The 17999-nt window shown below is 41.9% G+C and overlaps 1 protein-coding gene across 16 annotated transcripts in view; it reads left to right on the top strand.

The window, feature by feature from the left end:
- NCOR1 (nuclear receptor corepressor 1) overlaps positions 1-17999 on the top strand; it is a 1251773-nt gene that overhangs the window by 41937 nt on the left and 1191837 nt on the right. For all 16 annotated transcript variants that reach the window (XM_069226323.1, XM_069226317.1, XM_069226319.1 and 13 more), the window contains exon 2: positions 16109-16285. In XM_069226323.1, coding sequence (XP_069082424.1) covers positions 16178-16285 — 108 coding nt within the window. In that variant the 5' untranslated portion in view covers positions 16109-16177. The remainder of the gene's footprint in view (positions 1-16108; positions 16286-17999) is intronic.

Below are 17999 nucleotides of genomic sequence, written 5' to 3'. Positions count from 1 at the left end.
CATGAAACCACTAATGCCACTCTCATTAATATTCCCTTCCTGAATGCATTCACCACCCTTCTGATATTAAGCTACTCTCCGCTTGTTCTACTTTCCCATTCTCAATTACCGCATGTCCAATCTTGAACAGCCTTCACTTTAAAAGGTCTACAAATGTTGAAGAAACCAGCATCCACTCATCCTTCTTGATCTTCTCCTAATCTCCTGCTGCAGTATTTTCTTTACTGGCATGCAGTGCACCAGCATTCTCCTAGCCTGCAGTCCCATCCTGCACTAGCATAATTAAACTTGAGGGGGCCCCTTTGCACAGAACATGGAATGGCCCCCTCTGGACTCACTCTGGAGCTCTCATGCCAGGTTAGTGTTCTGAGGGGGCCCCTGTAGCTTGCACCCCTACCCTGCACTGCGGGGGCTTCAGAGGCCTTTGTTACGCCCCTGCCACCATGCAGCAACAATCAAGCTGGTAGTAACATTTACATTTAAATGGCGAAATGCTTGCTACCCCATTCTCAGTGGCACTTTACATCCACACTAGCTCCTTAAACATTATCTCAACTTCGTCACCACTTTGAATCGCCTTCAACATGACACCTTTTGCCTGGCAATTGGCCCTCTCCACAAGATAATTTGTTTGAGTGTTGTACATAGCAGTGTGTCTATGCTTAACTCCACATTTTGCCCCAAAAAATTCCCCTGTCCTGAGATGTGAGCTGAGTGCCATTGTCTGTTATAAGCATGAGGGGGAAAAACCTTCCTCCCCTACACATCTACTTCTAAAACAGATATAGTACTCCTTGTCAAGGTTATGAGAGAAGTGACGACTATCAGCCACTTCAAATGTACATCAGCCATAACAAGAGCGTATCGGTTCTGTTTTCAGACCATGCAAAGGCGCTATAAAATGTATCCAAACACTACTCTAGGGTTTTCCAGGATCCTCGATGTGGCCAAACTCAGACTGCACACCAGTTTTCAACCGCTTCACGCTCTTTTTACAGTCACAACACCCTACCCACCCAGCTTGTGACCTCATCGTCCACTCCCGACTTCAAAATCTTTCCCTTATTAGCCTCTTAGTCAGGGTTTGTCCAAGATGCCCCTCAGGAGCTACCTGAATAATTTTTTTCTCAACCCTTGGGGAGGGATGAACTAGTCTTCTCTCCTCCTAACCTCAAACTTACAACTCGTCCAAAATCTACACAAAAGGTCTGACATTGGGAGACACCATGCTTTCTCTCCTGCCACCCTTGACCATCATATTTACCACGTTCTTCAACACCAAGTCATGCTCCATTCCTTTAATTCCTCAGCAGTAAGCACTCCACAGCAGCTCTCCTCGATGTCTACCATCCATGCTATAGCTCCCTTTTGTTCTTTAGCCAACACTGCCTCCTTATCACTCCAATTTAAGGAGTGTCAGAGTCAAGAAAAACAATTAGTTTGAGTATTTCTCCACCCCAGACTATATTGTACATAATAGCAATACTCTTGCACTCTAGCAGTTAGTCTTGGTAGGCTCGCTGATCCTTTACCTGCTCTCTCAGGTGTCACCGCTTTGACCAGAGGTTTGTGATCAGTGCGCAGTATAAATTTTAAGCCGCACAAATATATACTGAAGTATTCAGCACTCCAATCTGCAGCTAGTACCTCCAGCTCAATGACTGAGTAATTCCGGTAACTTAAGGAATGGGTGCAAAAGCGTTTTTTTTTTTTCCCCATATCATTGGGTATCTGGGACAAAATGGAGCTAATACCTAAAGCACTGGCATCACAGTTAACAGTCTTCAAATAAGTGTCAAAGGGCACCAGAATTACAAATCTCTTCCTTAATTTGGTCAAAACCATCATGCGGTTCACTCCACTCAATTACCCAACCCTTTCTTAATATGCCCCTAAATTATTCTGTGTTATTAAGCACACCTTTACAAACCTTGAATAGTATTGCCCAACATAACTGGTCTTTATCCTGAGGAGTGAGAGCCATCCTGAAGGCTTTAAAAAGATCTTCCTTGGACCTCACCCGTTACTCTGTAATAGTGTGACCCAAATACTCAATCTCTTGAACTAAAAATTTGCATTTGTCTTTTCTCAGTGTAAGACATGCCTCTGATAACTGTGCTTTGAAACAAGCTTTAAGAAAGTTATGTTCCTCTAGTCTTCCCAAAAACAAGAATACCATCTTTAAAATAGATGGCGTTCTTTACCTCCTTGAACTCTTCTGACATCATGCTCTAAAAAACTTTTGCGGCGGAGGAGAGACAAAAAGGCATTTCAGTAAATTGAAATGTTCCTTCCGTGGTAATGAGTACTGTGAGAGTCTTTGAATTTCATGTAAACAAATCTAATTGTATGCATATTTCAGATCTGCTTTCAAAAAGAACTTCCCTCTATTAAACAAAAGAACCATTTCATTTATGTTAGGTAATAGTAAGCTGTCTGAAACAATTCCATGATTCACACTCAAGTCCAAGAAAAACTGCAATCGTCCATTTGCCTTGTTTGTCATGAGCTCGGGTAAATTACACTAAATAGACTCCACTGGTTCAATGATTCCCTCCTTCCCTCCTTTAAGCATATCTTCAAACTTTTTTTTTTTCCCCCTACCTTTTTTCCTTATAATAACAGGTACCCTCCTCACTTAGTTTGACAAGCACAGCTCCTTTCCTAAGTACTATTTCATGCAAGTATCCCCCTAACAGACCCAACTCCTCCCTAAATACTTCCTTGTCAGCATTACCTATCACTTCAATGCTGATGTCCTCCACCACCACCACTTGGTTATGGTTATGTGCCCTGTGATTGATAATATGGAAATCATATTGATTAATCCAACTAATATTGGTGGACTTTCTTCAGCCACATATGCTTTACCAGTTATCTCTCTCATTAGAAACTTAATGGGGACAGATTAATAACACAAAAATGTTGATCTTCTCACCATAATAACCCACAGCGTTTATTTCCTTTGGAGACATAGCCATTCCTGGCCAATTTTCGCGCAAGACTACTTTGGGAACGATGGGATACGTGAAACCCGAAATCTACCATAAGTTCCACATATCTACCCTAATTCGAAATCAGACTTTAGGTCAAGTTCTTCTTCTCATGTCATCATTTTAATCATGGCCAACACTGAAAATGCGATCTTCCTGCCTCTCCTGAGTTAACTCTCCAATCTGTCACTGCTACCCTTGATTTATCGCTCTTTGAACATGCAAGTGTAATTTCTCCTTCATCAGTATCTCCTGTGCTCTCTGTTCACAGCAAAGCAGGATTTGGAATTTCCTTAGTGAAAATTGCTGCCACACCTATAACAAGTTTTGTCAGGTTTTCTAGGGCTAACCATTTTGTTCTGAATTTTATTTTTGTAAAGTTTTATTGTTTACTTTTACTGCACTCACACTCTTGATCCCACTCATTTTTATGTACTGTGGAAAGTTTACCCACCCTCTTATTTTACGTCTCTTTTGTTCATTCCATGCATTCAAAACTCCCGTTCCTCTACGATCCTACTAATTTGAATGTCATCTTTCAATGAAGGATTCTTCGCTGCCCACAACTGTTCCTGAATTAGTATTGTTCCTATATGGAACAACTGTTCTCTAATAAGTTCATTCATCATTTGACCAAACTGTCATTTTGTAGGCAACTCTCTCAATCTTGCAACAATTTTCTCAATAGACTCCACTGACCTTTGAGGATGGGTGTATTACTTGTCATTGCAATATTAGTCTTGTTAGCCAAAACTATGCTCCAATCGTAACCTTGCATCTTTGTATACATCTGGTATGAGTTGATACTCAGCATTAACTAGTACTGGCAGAGACTTAAAATATGTTGTCCCTCTTTTCCTAAAGCACTTGAGCAAAACCTTCTTCTGCTCTAAAGTTATGCCCATCAAGAGCTAATACCCGAGTGATTTAGTTCTTCCTCTGTACCCTGGGTCATAAATCTTACTCAAGCACTGCTCCTTATTCACCCTATCTGCAGCCTGATGACAATGTGAAATAAACTATTCTTTCCTTTAACTTTAACAGGACAATTGTCACTCTTTGCTTATTTAGAAAGCATTTGCAATGCAATAGGTCTCGCATTTGCAAGAGTTAGAGCTATTGGTGTTGTAAATGGTTGTGGACTTTGTTTTACCACATAAGTTGGTCAACCCTGCCTCATAATTTGGTCCTTTCCTGCCACATAATTCCACTAAGCAAGCAGCTCTGCAAGACCATGCGTAACAAAAGCAAACTTTTAATGAGAAACCGTGAAACAGGAATTGTCAAGGATAGGCTATCACAGCTCTAGACAATGATGAAGGAAATTAAAGTGCTTAACTGTAGTTAAAGAAGCTTTGTGCTGCCGTTTTGTAAGCTGTGCGTGAGCGGAATGTTCTATCCTCTCTGTAACTATGAATGTGAGGTAACTAAGAAACAATGTGAAGTAACTGGTAGTGATGCAGATAGCTCCAATACTGCCCATTGTGCTGTGTAAAACTTGAAAGCGCCATGAGCGAGAAGGAAAAACAAAAGAAACAATGAGAAATAACCGGTAGTCATGCAAAGAGCTCCAATACAGCCTATTAAGTTTGCACTTTGTTTATCCTTCACGCTCCTTTTAAGTATTACAATGTGAAGTACCTAGAAGTCATGCAAAACGCTCAAATACTGTGATAAAGTTTGCACTGTGCAATACTTGAAAGTGGCACAGAGTGCACAGGGGAGAGACAACAGAGAAGTTTGACCCCCCCTCACCCCCAAAAAAACAAAAGTAGCCCATAAACCATTCATAAAACATGGACGCTGTGTATGTTACTAGTAGTTGGCCGATGCTCTCGAGGAGGGCTAAACACCAGAAAAGACATGATGTATTCATGCCTTTGACCAATTAAATCAAGGGAATTTCAAAAGGCAAGCCCACAAACGATTGAAAGTGCTGGACGTGACATGGGTGTGGTTAAAGACTATAGAATAGATCACAACAGGTCGGAAGCGCTTGCACGCTCAACCTTAAAGTGAGTACATTGCTCCCTTTACCTGTGCTTTGGTTGAATTATTTACAGAAATTGTGAGTGCGTAAAGACTTGTTAAATGCCATTACTTTAGATAGTCACTTTGGTGCTCATCCTCTGCGGGTATTTCAGTGTCAAACCCTACATTCAGTCCTACTGCAGAGAGCGCCTACCTGAGCGTCATTCGCTATCATAGGCACTACAGTGCTCAATCAGTCCTGTCTCAGTGAGGGTACTGCAACAAAAGCACTGTACTGGACAGGATGAACCGTTTTGAAGGTTCACCGCTGGAAAGGAAACTGGCCATCCTCAAAATAAAAAAAATAATAATTTAAAACAAGCATTTGCAATGCACTAGGGTCTCGCATTTGTTGTAAACTCCCAACTGGATTTCCCTGCATTAAAAGAAATAAACAGCGCAATCGCGCTGTACAGTTTACCGCCAAAAGTGCAATTAACGAAGCGCTACACTTCTGCCCAGCGAGATCGTGCTCGGAAAACAGAGGAAAAGTAGTCCACAACCCCAGCGAGCCTCACATGTTTTCCGTACTTGGTCGTTGCGCTCGAGGAGGGCTAACCACGGAAAAGGCATGACGTATGCGTGCCTTCCACTGATCAAAAGAAGCGGATTCTAACAGGCAAGCCAACTTGCCAATGAAAGACACTGACGTGACGTCGACAGGGCTCCGAGCCTTTTTCTAATACCTAAAGCGTCTCGCTAGCGCATGCGACGCAGGCTCGACCCTAAAAATTGAGGTAAGACAAGGCCTCATTGTTGGACAAAACACCCAGGGAACGTTTTCGGTTTCAGCAAAGAAGAGCTAAAGTTTTTCTCTCTGAAAAATGTTTTGATAGAGCACTCTGTTAAACATGGGGGCTGCATAAATCGCAGCGTGTTAATGAGAAGCATTAGCGCTCGGTGGCATTTCTACCCCACGGATTGGTTGCCTTAGGGATGTCAGCTCTGCAGCTTTGGGAGCCAGGCTGGAGCTAGTGCACATCTGGAGCACGGTAAACATACCCAGTAGCGAGAAAGGGCTCTGCCAGGGTCAAAAGAACAGAGGCGGGCTGCTGACAGGAGACGCCACCCCGCACCCGCATTTGTTTCCTAAGGTAAACACATGTGGCCAGCGAGGCCACCTCTCGGCAGAGGAGGCCCCATAAAACAGCCAGCAACGCAGGGGAAACAATGTCGCCATTACTGTTCCAGCCGAATTTCACAACAGCAAGCAACACTGCTGAGCTATTTACCAAAGGGGGGGGAGGGATTAAGCCAGTGGGGCCAATCTAGCAGGGAGAGACCACATTGGCAGAGCTGGGGTCATAGGCTGGCGACGGTAAGCACAGTGGGGCCGAGCATGTTCTTTAGTTTCAGTCCACGCACAAAATGAGTGTATTATGTTCCAGAGCTGCCGGTGCTCCGCGGGAGTCAACAACTTTCGCCGCAAATGCTTGAGGGAGGCAAGGAGCACGAAGCATAAACAATGTGAAGTACCTGGAAGTCATGCAAAGCGCTGCAATACTGCCGATTTAAGTTTGTGCTGTTACTTGAAATTGCATTGAGCACAAAGGGGAGAGATGAGAGAAGCTCCGCCTAAAAATTAAAGAAAATAGTGGTCCAGAAACCATGCATAGAACACAGATGCTGCGTGTGTTAATAGAAGTTGGTCGGTGCTCTCGAGGAGTGCTATACACCAAAAAAAGGCATGACATATGCATGCCTTTGACAAATGAAATCAAGGGAATTTTAAAAGGCAAGCCCATAAAAGAATAAACGTGATGATGCGCGTGACATGGGCATGGTTAAAGGCCATAGAATAGATCACAACAGGTCGGAAAGGCTTGCGCGCTCGGCCTAAAAATGAACTTCAGGCAGCAAGCCACTATGAAGGGGTCTAAGAGCTGCTGGTTGCTTCGAATTTCTTTTTTAAATAACAAGTCACGTTCCAATTGGACACAGTAAGATGAGCAGGTGATATCAAGAGAGTGTAGCTTATTTATGTGCTATATTTGAAAACACATTATGTTGCCTTTCAGCCTCTTGAGAGTATTGTATGGTTTGACAAAGTGTTCAAGTTTATTTAAATGCGTAGTTAATAAAACCAAGCCATCATACATTTTTTTTTTTTTTAAGATACATCCCCTCCCATACAGTTTAAAAACGGATCGAAAAACTTCCCATTCTAATCAAAAAACTTTTCTTAGGTGCTTACATGTAGTCCATCATATCTAACTGTGACTTTCCTAGTGTCTATATTACATAAAAGATAATGTTGTTGAGTTTTTTTCTGCTGACAGTAACCTCCTATTTCGAGGTGAGTATGTTATTAACATACCCTCATCAGTTTTACTGTGAAGACGTAGGTTCTAATGATTTATCTATAAATGAGCTAAAAATATTTTCGTAAATACTGTACGGGGCCTGTAAGCCAGCAGGTACCTATAAAATATTTATGCTAATTATGAACTTGTAATAATGTTTTGGATATCAGACGTAAAACCTTTGTAAATTTGGCATTCAGAGCAAAGTCAGAAGGTTTAAAGCAGGCGATCACTGCTTGTCTGCAGGACCTTGTTACCCTTTGATTGAATGCTGCCTTCAATTGAATCGTAGCTCATTTCATAGGTTGTTACAAATACAGATCATGGGAGTTATATCTTTCAGTCCACAGCCGCACAGCCTACACTGAGGAATTGTTGCAGAGCTTTCCCATGGGGATAGATGGGCACCACCAGGAATAATGCCAAATCAATGTTTAATGAAAAGATCCCTGTCTGCTTTTGACCACCCAGCCTCCAGATATGGCTGATATTTCAGGAGTTTGTATTCATTTATTACCATCCAGGAGTGCGATCTCATAGCTAATAAGCTCTTATCCATAGTTACCGTTCTTTTCTTCACTGTTCGGTTTAAGATTTTTTTGAAAGCATAGTGGGAGAGATTAGAATCCCATAATTACTAAACTTCCAAGTCTTCTAATGCCTGATCTGAATACTGTCTTTGGCTTTAGGATTTGAACTGATCTCCTTCCAGAGTGCTTAGCAAAGCTGATTTTCTTTTGTTAACTGTAAATGTTTTTAGGTTTTGATGTAGCTGGATTGCCTAGCTATACACTAGTTTAAGTATCCAAACTCCAGCCTATTTTTTTTTTAAGTGCGAAAGGCAAGCAGTAGAACATTTCCCTTTCTATATAGATCCTGCTTCTGAGGGAGAAAAGAACCCAGTTCATTAAATAGTATGCCCAGGTATCTATACTGATTTACATGTTCCAAAACTCCCCTTTGTGTGTACAATTTTTAACTCTAGAGATTTTTTTTTTTACTGCATTTCATCACTTAGGTTTTTTTTCTGATTAATTTCCATTCTATTCTGCCCGGCATATTAAGAAAACTTGACGATGAGCCGACGTAGTACTACTTTGGTTTGACTCAGAAGTACTACATCGTCTGCGTATAGCAAATTGGGAATAGGCATATCACCAAGCTTTGGGGAGTGCACATTCACCTTATTTAGCTTTACGGTAATTTCTGATAGAGATTAAAAAGATACGGTGAGAGCACGCAACCCTGTTTCAGACCTTGTTTTGTCTCAATTTCTCTTGAAAGGAAGGATCCATCCCCTATCTTAACTCTAATCCATCTATCAGTATTGCCCAGGAGGCTAGGTTCTCCCATAGAAGATTGCTGTACCAAATCAAAAGCTGATTTTAAGTCTATAAAGCACAAATACAGAGGTTGATTTTTTAAAAAATATTTTTATTTTTTTCATTTGTCAATAACGATGGACAGAGTTAAAATGTTTGTGGCCGTACCGGGCCCTTTGCAAAGCCTGTCTGATTAGGGGAAATAATGCTGTTTTCAGTTGCCCACCTGCGAAGATGCTCCAGTAATTGCCCAGCATAATATTTGGCCTCTACATCCATTAAGGTAATCAATCGATAGTTCTCGGGGTGAGATGTACTATCTCCTTTAAATATTGGGTGGATTATAGCCCCCGTCCAAGATTTTGGAATGCTTCCTAGTTCTGTGCAGCGGTTGTAAGTCAAGACCAGTTTTTCACCCCAAAAGGCAGGAATCATTTTGAACAATGCATTTAGGATCCCATTTGGACCCGGGGCACCCCCACTTCTGCTGTTCTTTATTAAGTTCACAACCTCCAACTTTATGAATGTTAATTTTGCAGATTCCTTTTGGAGAGTAAGGGGCTTTAATATGACTCATTTGTTGTCTCTTCTGGGTTTTTGATGGCTCTCTTTTTTTCTGACAAAGTGGTGATTTAAATAATCATACCATATGTATTCCGAAATATTAGAGCTGGTCAGGGTCATTGGAGCTTTGTTCAGGTCGTTCACCATTTTCCCAAATCCCTGTGCATTTGATTTTTTTGTTGAAAAATAGAGCCTTTGCCCGAAAGTCATGATTTTCCTGTCATTTATATTCCCATATTTGTTTCCGATATGTATTGTTTAGGCCAGCCTTAATACAACAGTCAGTTGGATTTATTTTATATAATCTTAAGAGTCTGTTCCGTTGTCTTTTTGATTTGATCATACGTACTGAAATGTTTATATTCTTGTTTGTTTTCACACGCCCCTGGTTTTGAGAATTCTTTTGTGATCTATCTGTGAGGAGACCAACTGCAAATCTGTCCAGTAATGTCGACCAGATGGTTGAGACCCTAGTTGTATCGTTATAGCATTGGTCAATTATCGCCATTGACCGTTCTCCAATGGATTCCATTGATTTTTTTTTTTTTTTTTTCATTTTTTTTTTTCAGTCCATCGTAGATTTTTGTAGTTCATTGTAGTAATATCCCTTGATGCAGTTGTTGCAGGGTTAAATATGGGAAAGCCTCATCCAATCTCCAAGCATTGTTGACCATGGTCACTCTTATCTGATTTTATGATATGAAACTTAGTAATTAGCGTAAGTAAAAATATGGAGGCCACAGTATAATCAATTGTCGCTTGAGTTCCAGTGACGGGGCAGGTGGTTGCCGTAGGAGTATCTTGTGGATACCTCCCATTTAGGAGTCTGAGCCCAAGGGCCTCAAGATCATTTACTATAGCGAGTGCAGTTGTGCCGGGTTTACCTCGCTCTATTGCCCCCAGGGACTGCTGTGGTACTGCCCATAGTTGATCTTGAAGGCTGGTTTGGGCATCCCTTTCAAAGAGATCTAGTAGTTTCAGGTTGAAGTCCCCGGCTATTAAAAACTCAAGGGATCCTTAATCCTGATAGGCAGTTAATATTGTCTCTGAGTTTTGAGGATATATGTTTCTTGGATCGTGCATCTGGATGGATATAAACCTTTATTAACAAGAGTGGGCTGGAGTGTTCTTTATTCCATCCATCTAGCTTCACTAGCAGAAACACTTCGTTTTACTCATATAATCGTGTGCACAATCTATTTAATCCTGCTGAAATAAAGATTGCTAATCCCCCTTTGGATGGCCAAACCTTTTCTCCCGGTTTGCTGGGGAGAAAAAGCCCATAAATCAGTCAATTTTGAAAGGGTTGGTGGCCCAGATCTCCTGCAGAAAGGTAAGTTGAATTTTTTTAAATAAGCTTGTCAGATCTTTTTGTTGGGTATTCGATCTAACCCCGTTTATATTCCAAGAACAAACTTGGAGGGGGTTATCATGTGGAGTTACCGATCCGTTGTGTGCCCCGCTGTTCAGAAGTCACTGAAGTTTTTCTAAACTGATTATTTCCGACATCCAACCTAAATCTAGCTGCGATAATGGGTGCATGTTAGATGCTTTGTGCCCTAAAGGGTGATCATAATTTTTTCCAATTGCAGATCTAAGAACTGAAAAAGGTTTATTTAACTCTTTTGATTTGGTTAGGTTAGGCATATTGGTCTGATCCTCTAGAGGGTCAGGATAACCTGTTTGGGTATGCTGAATTTAAGTCCCCATTTTAGGAAGGAGATTTTTTTCTTTAACAACTCTTTTAACCACATGTGATATCTTCCAAGTAACCAGGGTTGATTTGTTGAATCTACCTTCATTATTTTTGACCACCGGTAAAAACTCAATAGAAACAATATCGGTGGACTTTGTCTTTTAATGCTGGAGTAGCTTGTAACAGTTTTAATTTATTTCCTAGATTTAAAATATCATATAGTCCCCTGCATTGATATTGTGGTTCCAGTATTAATTGTTTGCAGTCTGTAAATGGAACATAATTGGGACTTCTTATAGAGTCCTCCTGTACTTCCATTTGGGCTGTCCTTTGGTGGTCTGTTATCTGTATCCGTAACGGAAAGTCTCTGACTGACCATCCTGAATTTGGAACTGTTTGCCTCGCAGGTGATCTCTTTGGGGACTCTCCCTCCGAAAATGGTCTGGGCATTCTTCTTTTTTTTTTTTTTTTAGCTGATGCTGAGCCGTTTGGGCCCCAGTTTGAGCCCCTTGATGCTCAGCGTATTCAGGATTGGCAACTGTAATTATTATGCCCTCCTCATTAAATGACCTATTAGTTATGGGACTAGGACTTGATTCAGCTTTCACTTCCCGTTGATGTAATATGATGTTCTGTGATTTCTGCTTTATTTGGCCTATATCATTTGAAACTGGCGAAACTCGTTGGTCCTTGCTTTTTATAATCTCCTCATTTGAGTATGGTTCGTTTTGCCCCCTATGGTTTTGGAGAATACGGCCCCTCGTTTCAGTGTTGAATAGTGGAAACAGTTTATTTACCGTTGATATACTCTCTTTGTTTCCTGTGGGGTCCTAGGACATTGACATACCATTTCTTATCTCCGGAATGGATGAGGGGCTCGACTTTATAGCGGGAGGGCCCATTAAGGCACCCCCTATTTTGTTCCTTGCTTTTCGTTGTTTTTTCTTTTGTCTTTCAGTAGGTGGCTTTTCTAAGCATAGCAGGGTGCCCTGCTGATTTGGGAGAGGAGGGAGGAAGTATATTTATTAGAGTCTCAAACTGACATCTTTTCTCCATCTTCGGAGATTTTAATGAGTGTACGTTTTTCCTTAAGTGCTCCTTACTGACCGCATCCCGGTTCTTTAAGGGATTCTATTTCCTTGTTAGTCATTTCCTCGGGGTAGCAATTTCTTCTGCCCATATTTGTGTTGTAACCAGCCTCCTCCCGGTGCAGGGGGTATTATTCGGCTGCAATTTCACCCTCTCTTTTCATATTTAGGTTTTCTTTAAGGTTTGTTAGCATTGAATTTGGCGCTTCTGGCAGTGTGGTCAGCTTGTTGTTTAAGGGCTCACAAGTGCAGTTTGTTGTTGTCATTTCTGCAAGGTTGTGAGCTCGCTTTGTCAGATTGTTTGTTTGCCAGTTTCTGATCTATCTCTGATACTGATTTAGCCATAGCGTTCAATAAGTCCACCTGGACATCCATTTTAGAGGACTGATAAGACAGGGCATCCAGTGTTAGTTGCGAGGTTTTAAAAAAGATATACCATACAGCGTTTTGATCCAGTTGGTTGTGAGTATTTCATGAAGGCAATATATTCTCATTTTTTTCGTCCTTAATTTCAGATTCATTTATTTTTTCTTTTGATATCGTAAAGGCCTTTGGGGATCTATATTCAAAGGCTGAGGTATCCATTTGAGTTCCTGATATTGCAGCTTGCTCTTCTTGAGGATTGTCCCCCATATTTTGGAGGAAAGGCCTGTTAAAGGTGTGTGTGGTGGAACTCAGGTCCTCTTTTAGGCGAGAAGGAATTCATTTTGGTGAATCTGGATTATTGAGATCCTTTGAGGCTTGAGTAGTTTCTAAAGGGAGATTCCCTTTGAACACTTTGCCAAACTCTTGTGGCCTCAAGGCAGGTTGATTTAAAGAGGAGTCCTTTGCTTCTTTAATGATTACATTTACCTCAAAAGGAGGTTGAATACCTAATTGTGATAAGTCAGACTTTCCAGAGCTGGAAAGTTGGAAGTAACAGGAGACGGTGATGATGACCGGAGGGTCAGTAATTCTAGGTCACTGATTGAACCCCAGCCATTTTCTTTAGGATTTTTTTTTTTTTTTTTTTTTTTTTTTTTTTTTATTATCGCCAAGGGTAGATTTTTTTTTTTTTTTTCTTTCAGTCAGCCCCTCCTCCTTCAGCCCGCTTTTATCACCTTGCTCATATAGCAAGCTGCTTTCACTTTTTATAGGGGAAATTGGAAGAGGTAGAATCATGGAGCCGTTGGGTAAAGAAAAAATCGCATCCACGGGGTCCTTCAAGAAGTCGGTTTTGTGGGGAAAGTTCACAGATTTTTTAAACCTTTGAAAAAAAAGAGTTATAGGGGAAATCAAGGATTGATCTTTTGACTTCATTTTTGCTTCCATTTTGATGTTGATGGAGAGTAGGGTTTATTGAGCTTCTTACTTCTCTTGGCTTGTGGCTGAAAAGCCCTTTCTTTCACTGAGCGCATCTTCACCCTCTATAAAGTTGTCCTTTAGTTTTTCCTTCTGGATTCTTTCTTGCCGCCAAACCTCAGGGTTTAAGGGGCACAAGCACTCCTCAAGTGCTGCCCGAAAATGCTGCTGGCTCCTGTTAGGGTCGCTAGAGGTCTGGGCCTGCTGAGGCAAGCCAAGGGGTCCGAATGAGGCCAGCTGGGTCTTCCTCTGGAACTTCCAGAGAACCCTTGGATTTGTGGACGCACCACCACACCATGGCTGCTGAGGGGCACGAACACATGCAGAATTCCTTGAATCTATTTCTGGATCCTGCTGGCTCCAGTGGAGAAGCTGCAATAGATCTGAGTGGCACTTGGTAGTTTGAGGATTTGTATTAGTTTTTAGTTTGATTTGGCCAGCTTCACCTGGCCAGCTTCACCTCCACAAGCCGCACCCAGACCTGGCTGGGCTGCTTCTGTGGTGGCCTGGTCTCGCCCGACCTTGCCTACACTACTCTACTGCAGTATGTTTTATGGTAATGTGGTAGATGGTGTGGCAGTGTGGCGATGCAGCAGGGATTTGGCAGAGCACAAGAAACAAGGTGCGGGAGCAACGCCGATTTTCTTCACGAGACGACTACAGTTAGATCTAGGGCTTTTAAATGTCAACAACAATTCCTAGATGACAAACTTCCAATGTCAGTGCATTAGCTGCTCCTCCCGGGATTGGCCATAAGTACAGGTACAAGTAGCAGGAGTGGAGGTGGCAGCACAGGTGTTTTGTCAATTAATATTGCCCAGATACGGTCTCCACAAGCGTAGACCAGTAGCAATTGAAGAAAAAAGTTTTTGAAATAACATTCAGGACCATGCAGCTACTCACAGCTGTTCACAATGCCCAGCTACTAGGGACTGCGAGTCTGACTGATGGTGTTGTACCTTTTTTGCCTGCTCCTTTTTGGGCGTATCCGTGACCTGACTCAGCTTTACACAGCTGCCTCACTGCCACAGGTCCGCTGCTTTCAGCCACCTCCGGCTGTTCCATAAGCATCGCGGGACCCCGTCCCCACCAGCCGACACTAGGGGCTCTGAAGACTAACCGCTTTCGACCGCCTCCGTCCGTGCGCTCCTTCTAACAGCGGATGCCGGTACTGGGTAGGTTTGAGCCCGTCTTCCTCCCTCCGGCCCTTCGAGGCGGCCACCGATGCAGACATGCTGTATCCGAGCGTGCCCGTACAGCTGGGGTGGATTCTGGAGCCCCGGAGCAGAAGCGCGAGCTGAGGGCAGGCCGCTCTCCCTCCTCGCCACAAACGCCGAATGCGCACCACGCCGCGATCAGCAATCAACACAAAGGAAGGAACACCTGGCTTTGATGACAGCAACTCTCTCTTCTGCAAAGCTTCATCAACTTCCTCAAAAAAGCGCCGTGTGTTCACAGTTGGTTCTTCTGAAGCATTATTTTCTGTTGAATCTGATTGACAGTGTGTGCGAAGGCCTAACAAATAATTTCAAGGCTTTTCAAGTGGTAAAATAAATGATGATTTATTCATTCAATTGAAGTAACATGGCCCTTATTTGCCAGCAAAGCAACACACTGCCTCAATTTAAAAAAAAACAAAAAAAAAACGATTGGCTGCAATTGCTAATTACTTTGAACAGCAGTATTCACTTTCTTGGCTCTAAATTTAATTGGTAAATTATATCAAAGCCCGGAGTCAGTCATTTAAAATAGATTTCTTTTGTATTGGACCGGGTCTTAAAATCTTAATTGAGTGTGGTTCAATATAGATATTTGCGAGAGCCGTAAGATGTGCAAAGGTAGTATACGTTACAGTCAAGCAATTGTTTGGAATATACATTTCCATCTTGTGAAACCATTTCATTAGGTTGGGTCTTTACCAATTTTATTGCTTTAAACTACGTATATTTCCCACTTTTAATATAGAAACAACTATAAAGGCATCCCCTCCATTGAAGCCTCATATTTCACAATATAATTATGCTGAACAATAGTGCGTTAGCGTGTCTAATAGAGCGATTTTTATTTTTAGTATTCCACATACACCGGCTATAAAATGCAAATAATTGATAATTCTTGCAATTACACGTAGCTAAAACGAAGTAGAGAACAATTAGTCCATTTGTTTCTTAACTTTAACTGCTGCAGAGATCAAACAGTGATAACTGCAAAACATATTGGGAGTTTGTAGTAACAATAAGGAAAGCAGTTTGTCTACCCAGTGTTCAAAGTATTGGCAAAATACACTGTTATCGTATTGCCTTGGAAAGATTTAACAAAGAAAGTGGCCACCAGTTTGTAGTGGCTATTTATTACATGGACCTGGCGTTAAATCATCCAGAGTGCCCTGCCACGAGGACACCATACCATATCAATAACTAAGCGCAACCTAAGTAGCGCACATCAAAAGGTTCCTTTCATATACACTTTTTTTTGCAGTGATTTTTTTTTCAGACCATCCCCAGGCAATATTTTTCACACCCATCCCCTAGTCTTTGTGAAAGTTATTGGCATTTTCCTGGCCTGTGTATAGTTTGGTTCTACCTGCAGACTTTGATTCAGTATATTTCACAGCCTAGTTCTTCATTCCTGCTTCAGCTTAGGCCGGGCCTTTAAATACTATAATTGTGAATTGGTTGCGTGATGCTTTTAAAGCACCAGGTGCTTCAAGGATATAGAACATGTTGATGCTTCAGGCCTCATTACTGACCATATTTGTTCTTCCCTTCAGGCAGTATCCTGGAAACATGGTTGCCGGGTAGCCGCGGCTGCGTATCCTGGTGAGGATCATTGACCCATAATGTCCAGTTCGGGATACCCTCCTAATCAAGGAGCCTTCAGTGCAGAACCAGGACGATACCCCACTCACTCAGTTCAGTATGCCTTCTCTAGTGGGCGACATCAACAGGTAATGCAGCGAGATTGACTGAGTGGTCTATTGTGCAGGTGTTTCTTGTTTGATGGAAAATGCTGCTCCAAAATGACTTCCAATGAGAGAAAGGTTCGCTGTTAGAATCTAATTTCTTTACACAACAGATACCAGTTAGCAAGTTGCTTTCTCTTAAACTACACTAATAAACATAGGTAATTGGTATTTTTTGTATGCTTAAATAAGATATCACGGTTAACATTTTGTAGATACATGTTTATTGCTTCAAACATCATTGTTAAATATTTATTTTTCTCAGCGTGTCAGATTAATACATTTCTTGCGCATAATTATGAGTTAGTTCAAAAAAGTACCTTGCATCCGTAAGTTCCCCCAACTTGATTAATAAATATAGGAGTGATAGAAATGTACATTTCTGAGGTGCATTGATGGATCCAGAAATTCCACCTGTGTTGCAGCATTCGTAAGTTCAGTGGTAGGGGTGCGATTATTGGCCTCTTTTGAGAGGGGTATTCGATTTGAAGGTATTGGTTTACTTGTTACAATTTGTTTACCCACAAAAAAAAGACACAAGACAGCCACAGAGGAGTAACGAGAAATAAACTAGAAGAGTCACCCAAACATATCAGGTGTTCAAACAGTCATAGTGTAGCAAGGATGTTACGTTGGCCTGAATCATCGTCCTAATTGCAATAAGGAGAGATTAATGAAACATATACAATCATCATGTAAACCCAATAAAAACCTTTATTGGGGATAAAAACAGCCACCGTAACGTGGTCTGCGCTGCAAGTTCCGGCGTAAAGCATTACTACAAGTGAACCTCCATTGAATATTAGAACATGAAGCCCCCCCAGCAGAACACCACCCACAGGGTGCAAGAAGAGGTGAAAAGGGATGAAGGAGACAAGAAGAAAGGGGTAATGGCCGTAAACGTCTGAGGTGGAGCAAAAACACAAAAGGGTAGATTCATCAGTCTATTAAAGCAGACTATCTGCTCTCCTAACATGGTCCTGTTTGACAGCAAGAAGGTTCCAGAAATGTTCTGACCTGATATTTTATTCCCATCCACCTTCTGTTCCTCTGGAGTCGTTGCAGTGCTAGATGTCCTGTCTTTCAGAAACGCCTGAGCCTCCTCCATCTGCCCAAGTTTACCAGGTCCTCGCATGAGTAGTCAGCCAGTGCAGGTGTTCTGTTTTTGCGTTCTGGGACTTGTAGTCCTGATTGTATAATGGAATATACAGCACTTCAATTTGTAGAAGGCCACAGAAAAGCCTGGGCCGGATGAGCTGCTTAAACATGGAGCCGGGTGGACTAAGAGCGGGGGGGCTAGAGGGTCTGGTTGTCAGGCTGACCGCTATGCGGCCTAGAAGCCTCCATGCCATGTTTGACTCCGTTGGCCAGTGCCGAGTTTTTAGCCCACATCATGGTAATTTCTGAGCTTGTCGCCTTTGCATTGTTTAGAATGATGAGTGCACAAATCCAGAGCATGAAAACAGGCCTGGGTCGTAGGTGTCGCTAGAGGTGACATATTGACACATTACAGCTGCTACCAGAGGACTCTGTATCAACAAAAGGGCCATCTTTCAGGTCTGGCTTTCTACTTTTTTTTTTCTCCAACTCACTGATTTGAAGATGAATCAGAAATACAATTCCCAGAATACAATTACTGTTAAAGGGCAGCCAGGTTCTTGGGTCATTCCAAGGCATGTATAATTACACTTCAGCAAAT

Source organism: Pleurodeles waltl, chromosome 3_1 (genome assembly GCF_031143425.1).
Source record: "Pleurodeles waltl isolate 20211129_DDA chromosome 3_1, aPleWal1.hap1.20221129, whole genome shotgun sequence".
In the NCBI taxonomy this organism is placed as follows: domain Eukaryota; kingdom Metazoa; phylum Chordata; class Amphibia; order Caudata; family Salamandridae; genus Pleurodeles; species Pleurodeles waltl.
This window is presented reverse-complemented; position numbering and strand designations above follow the sequence as displayed.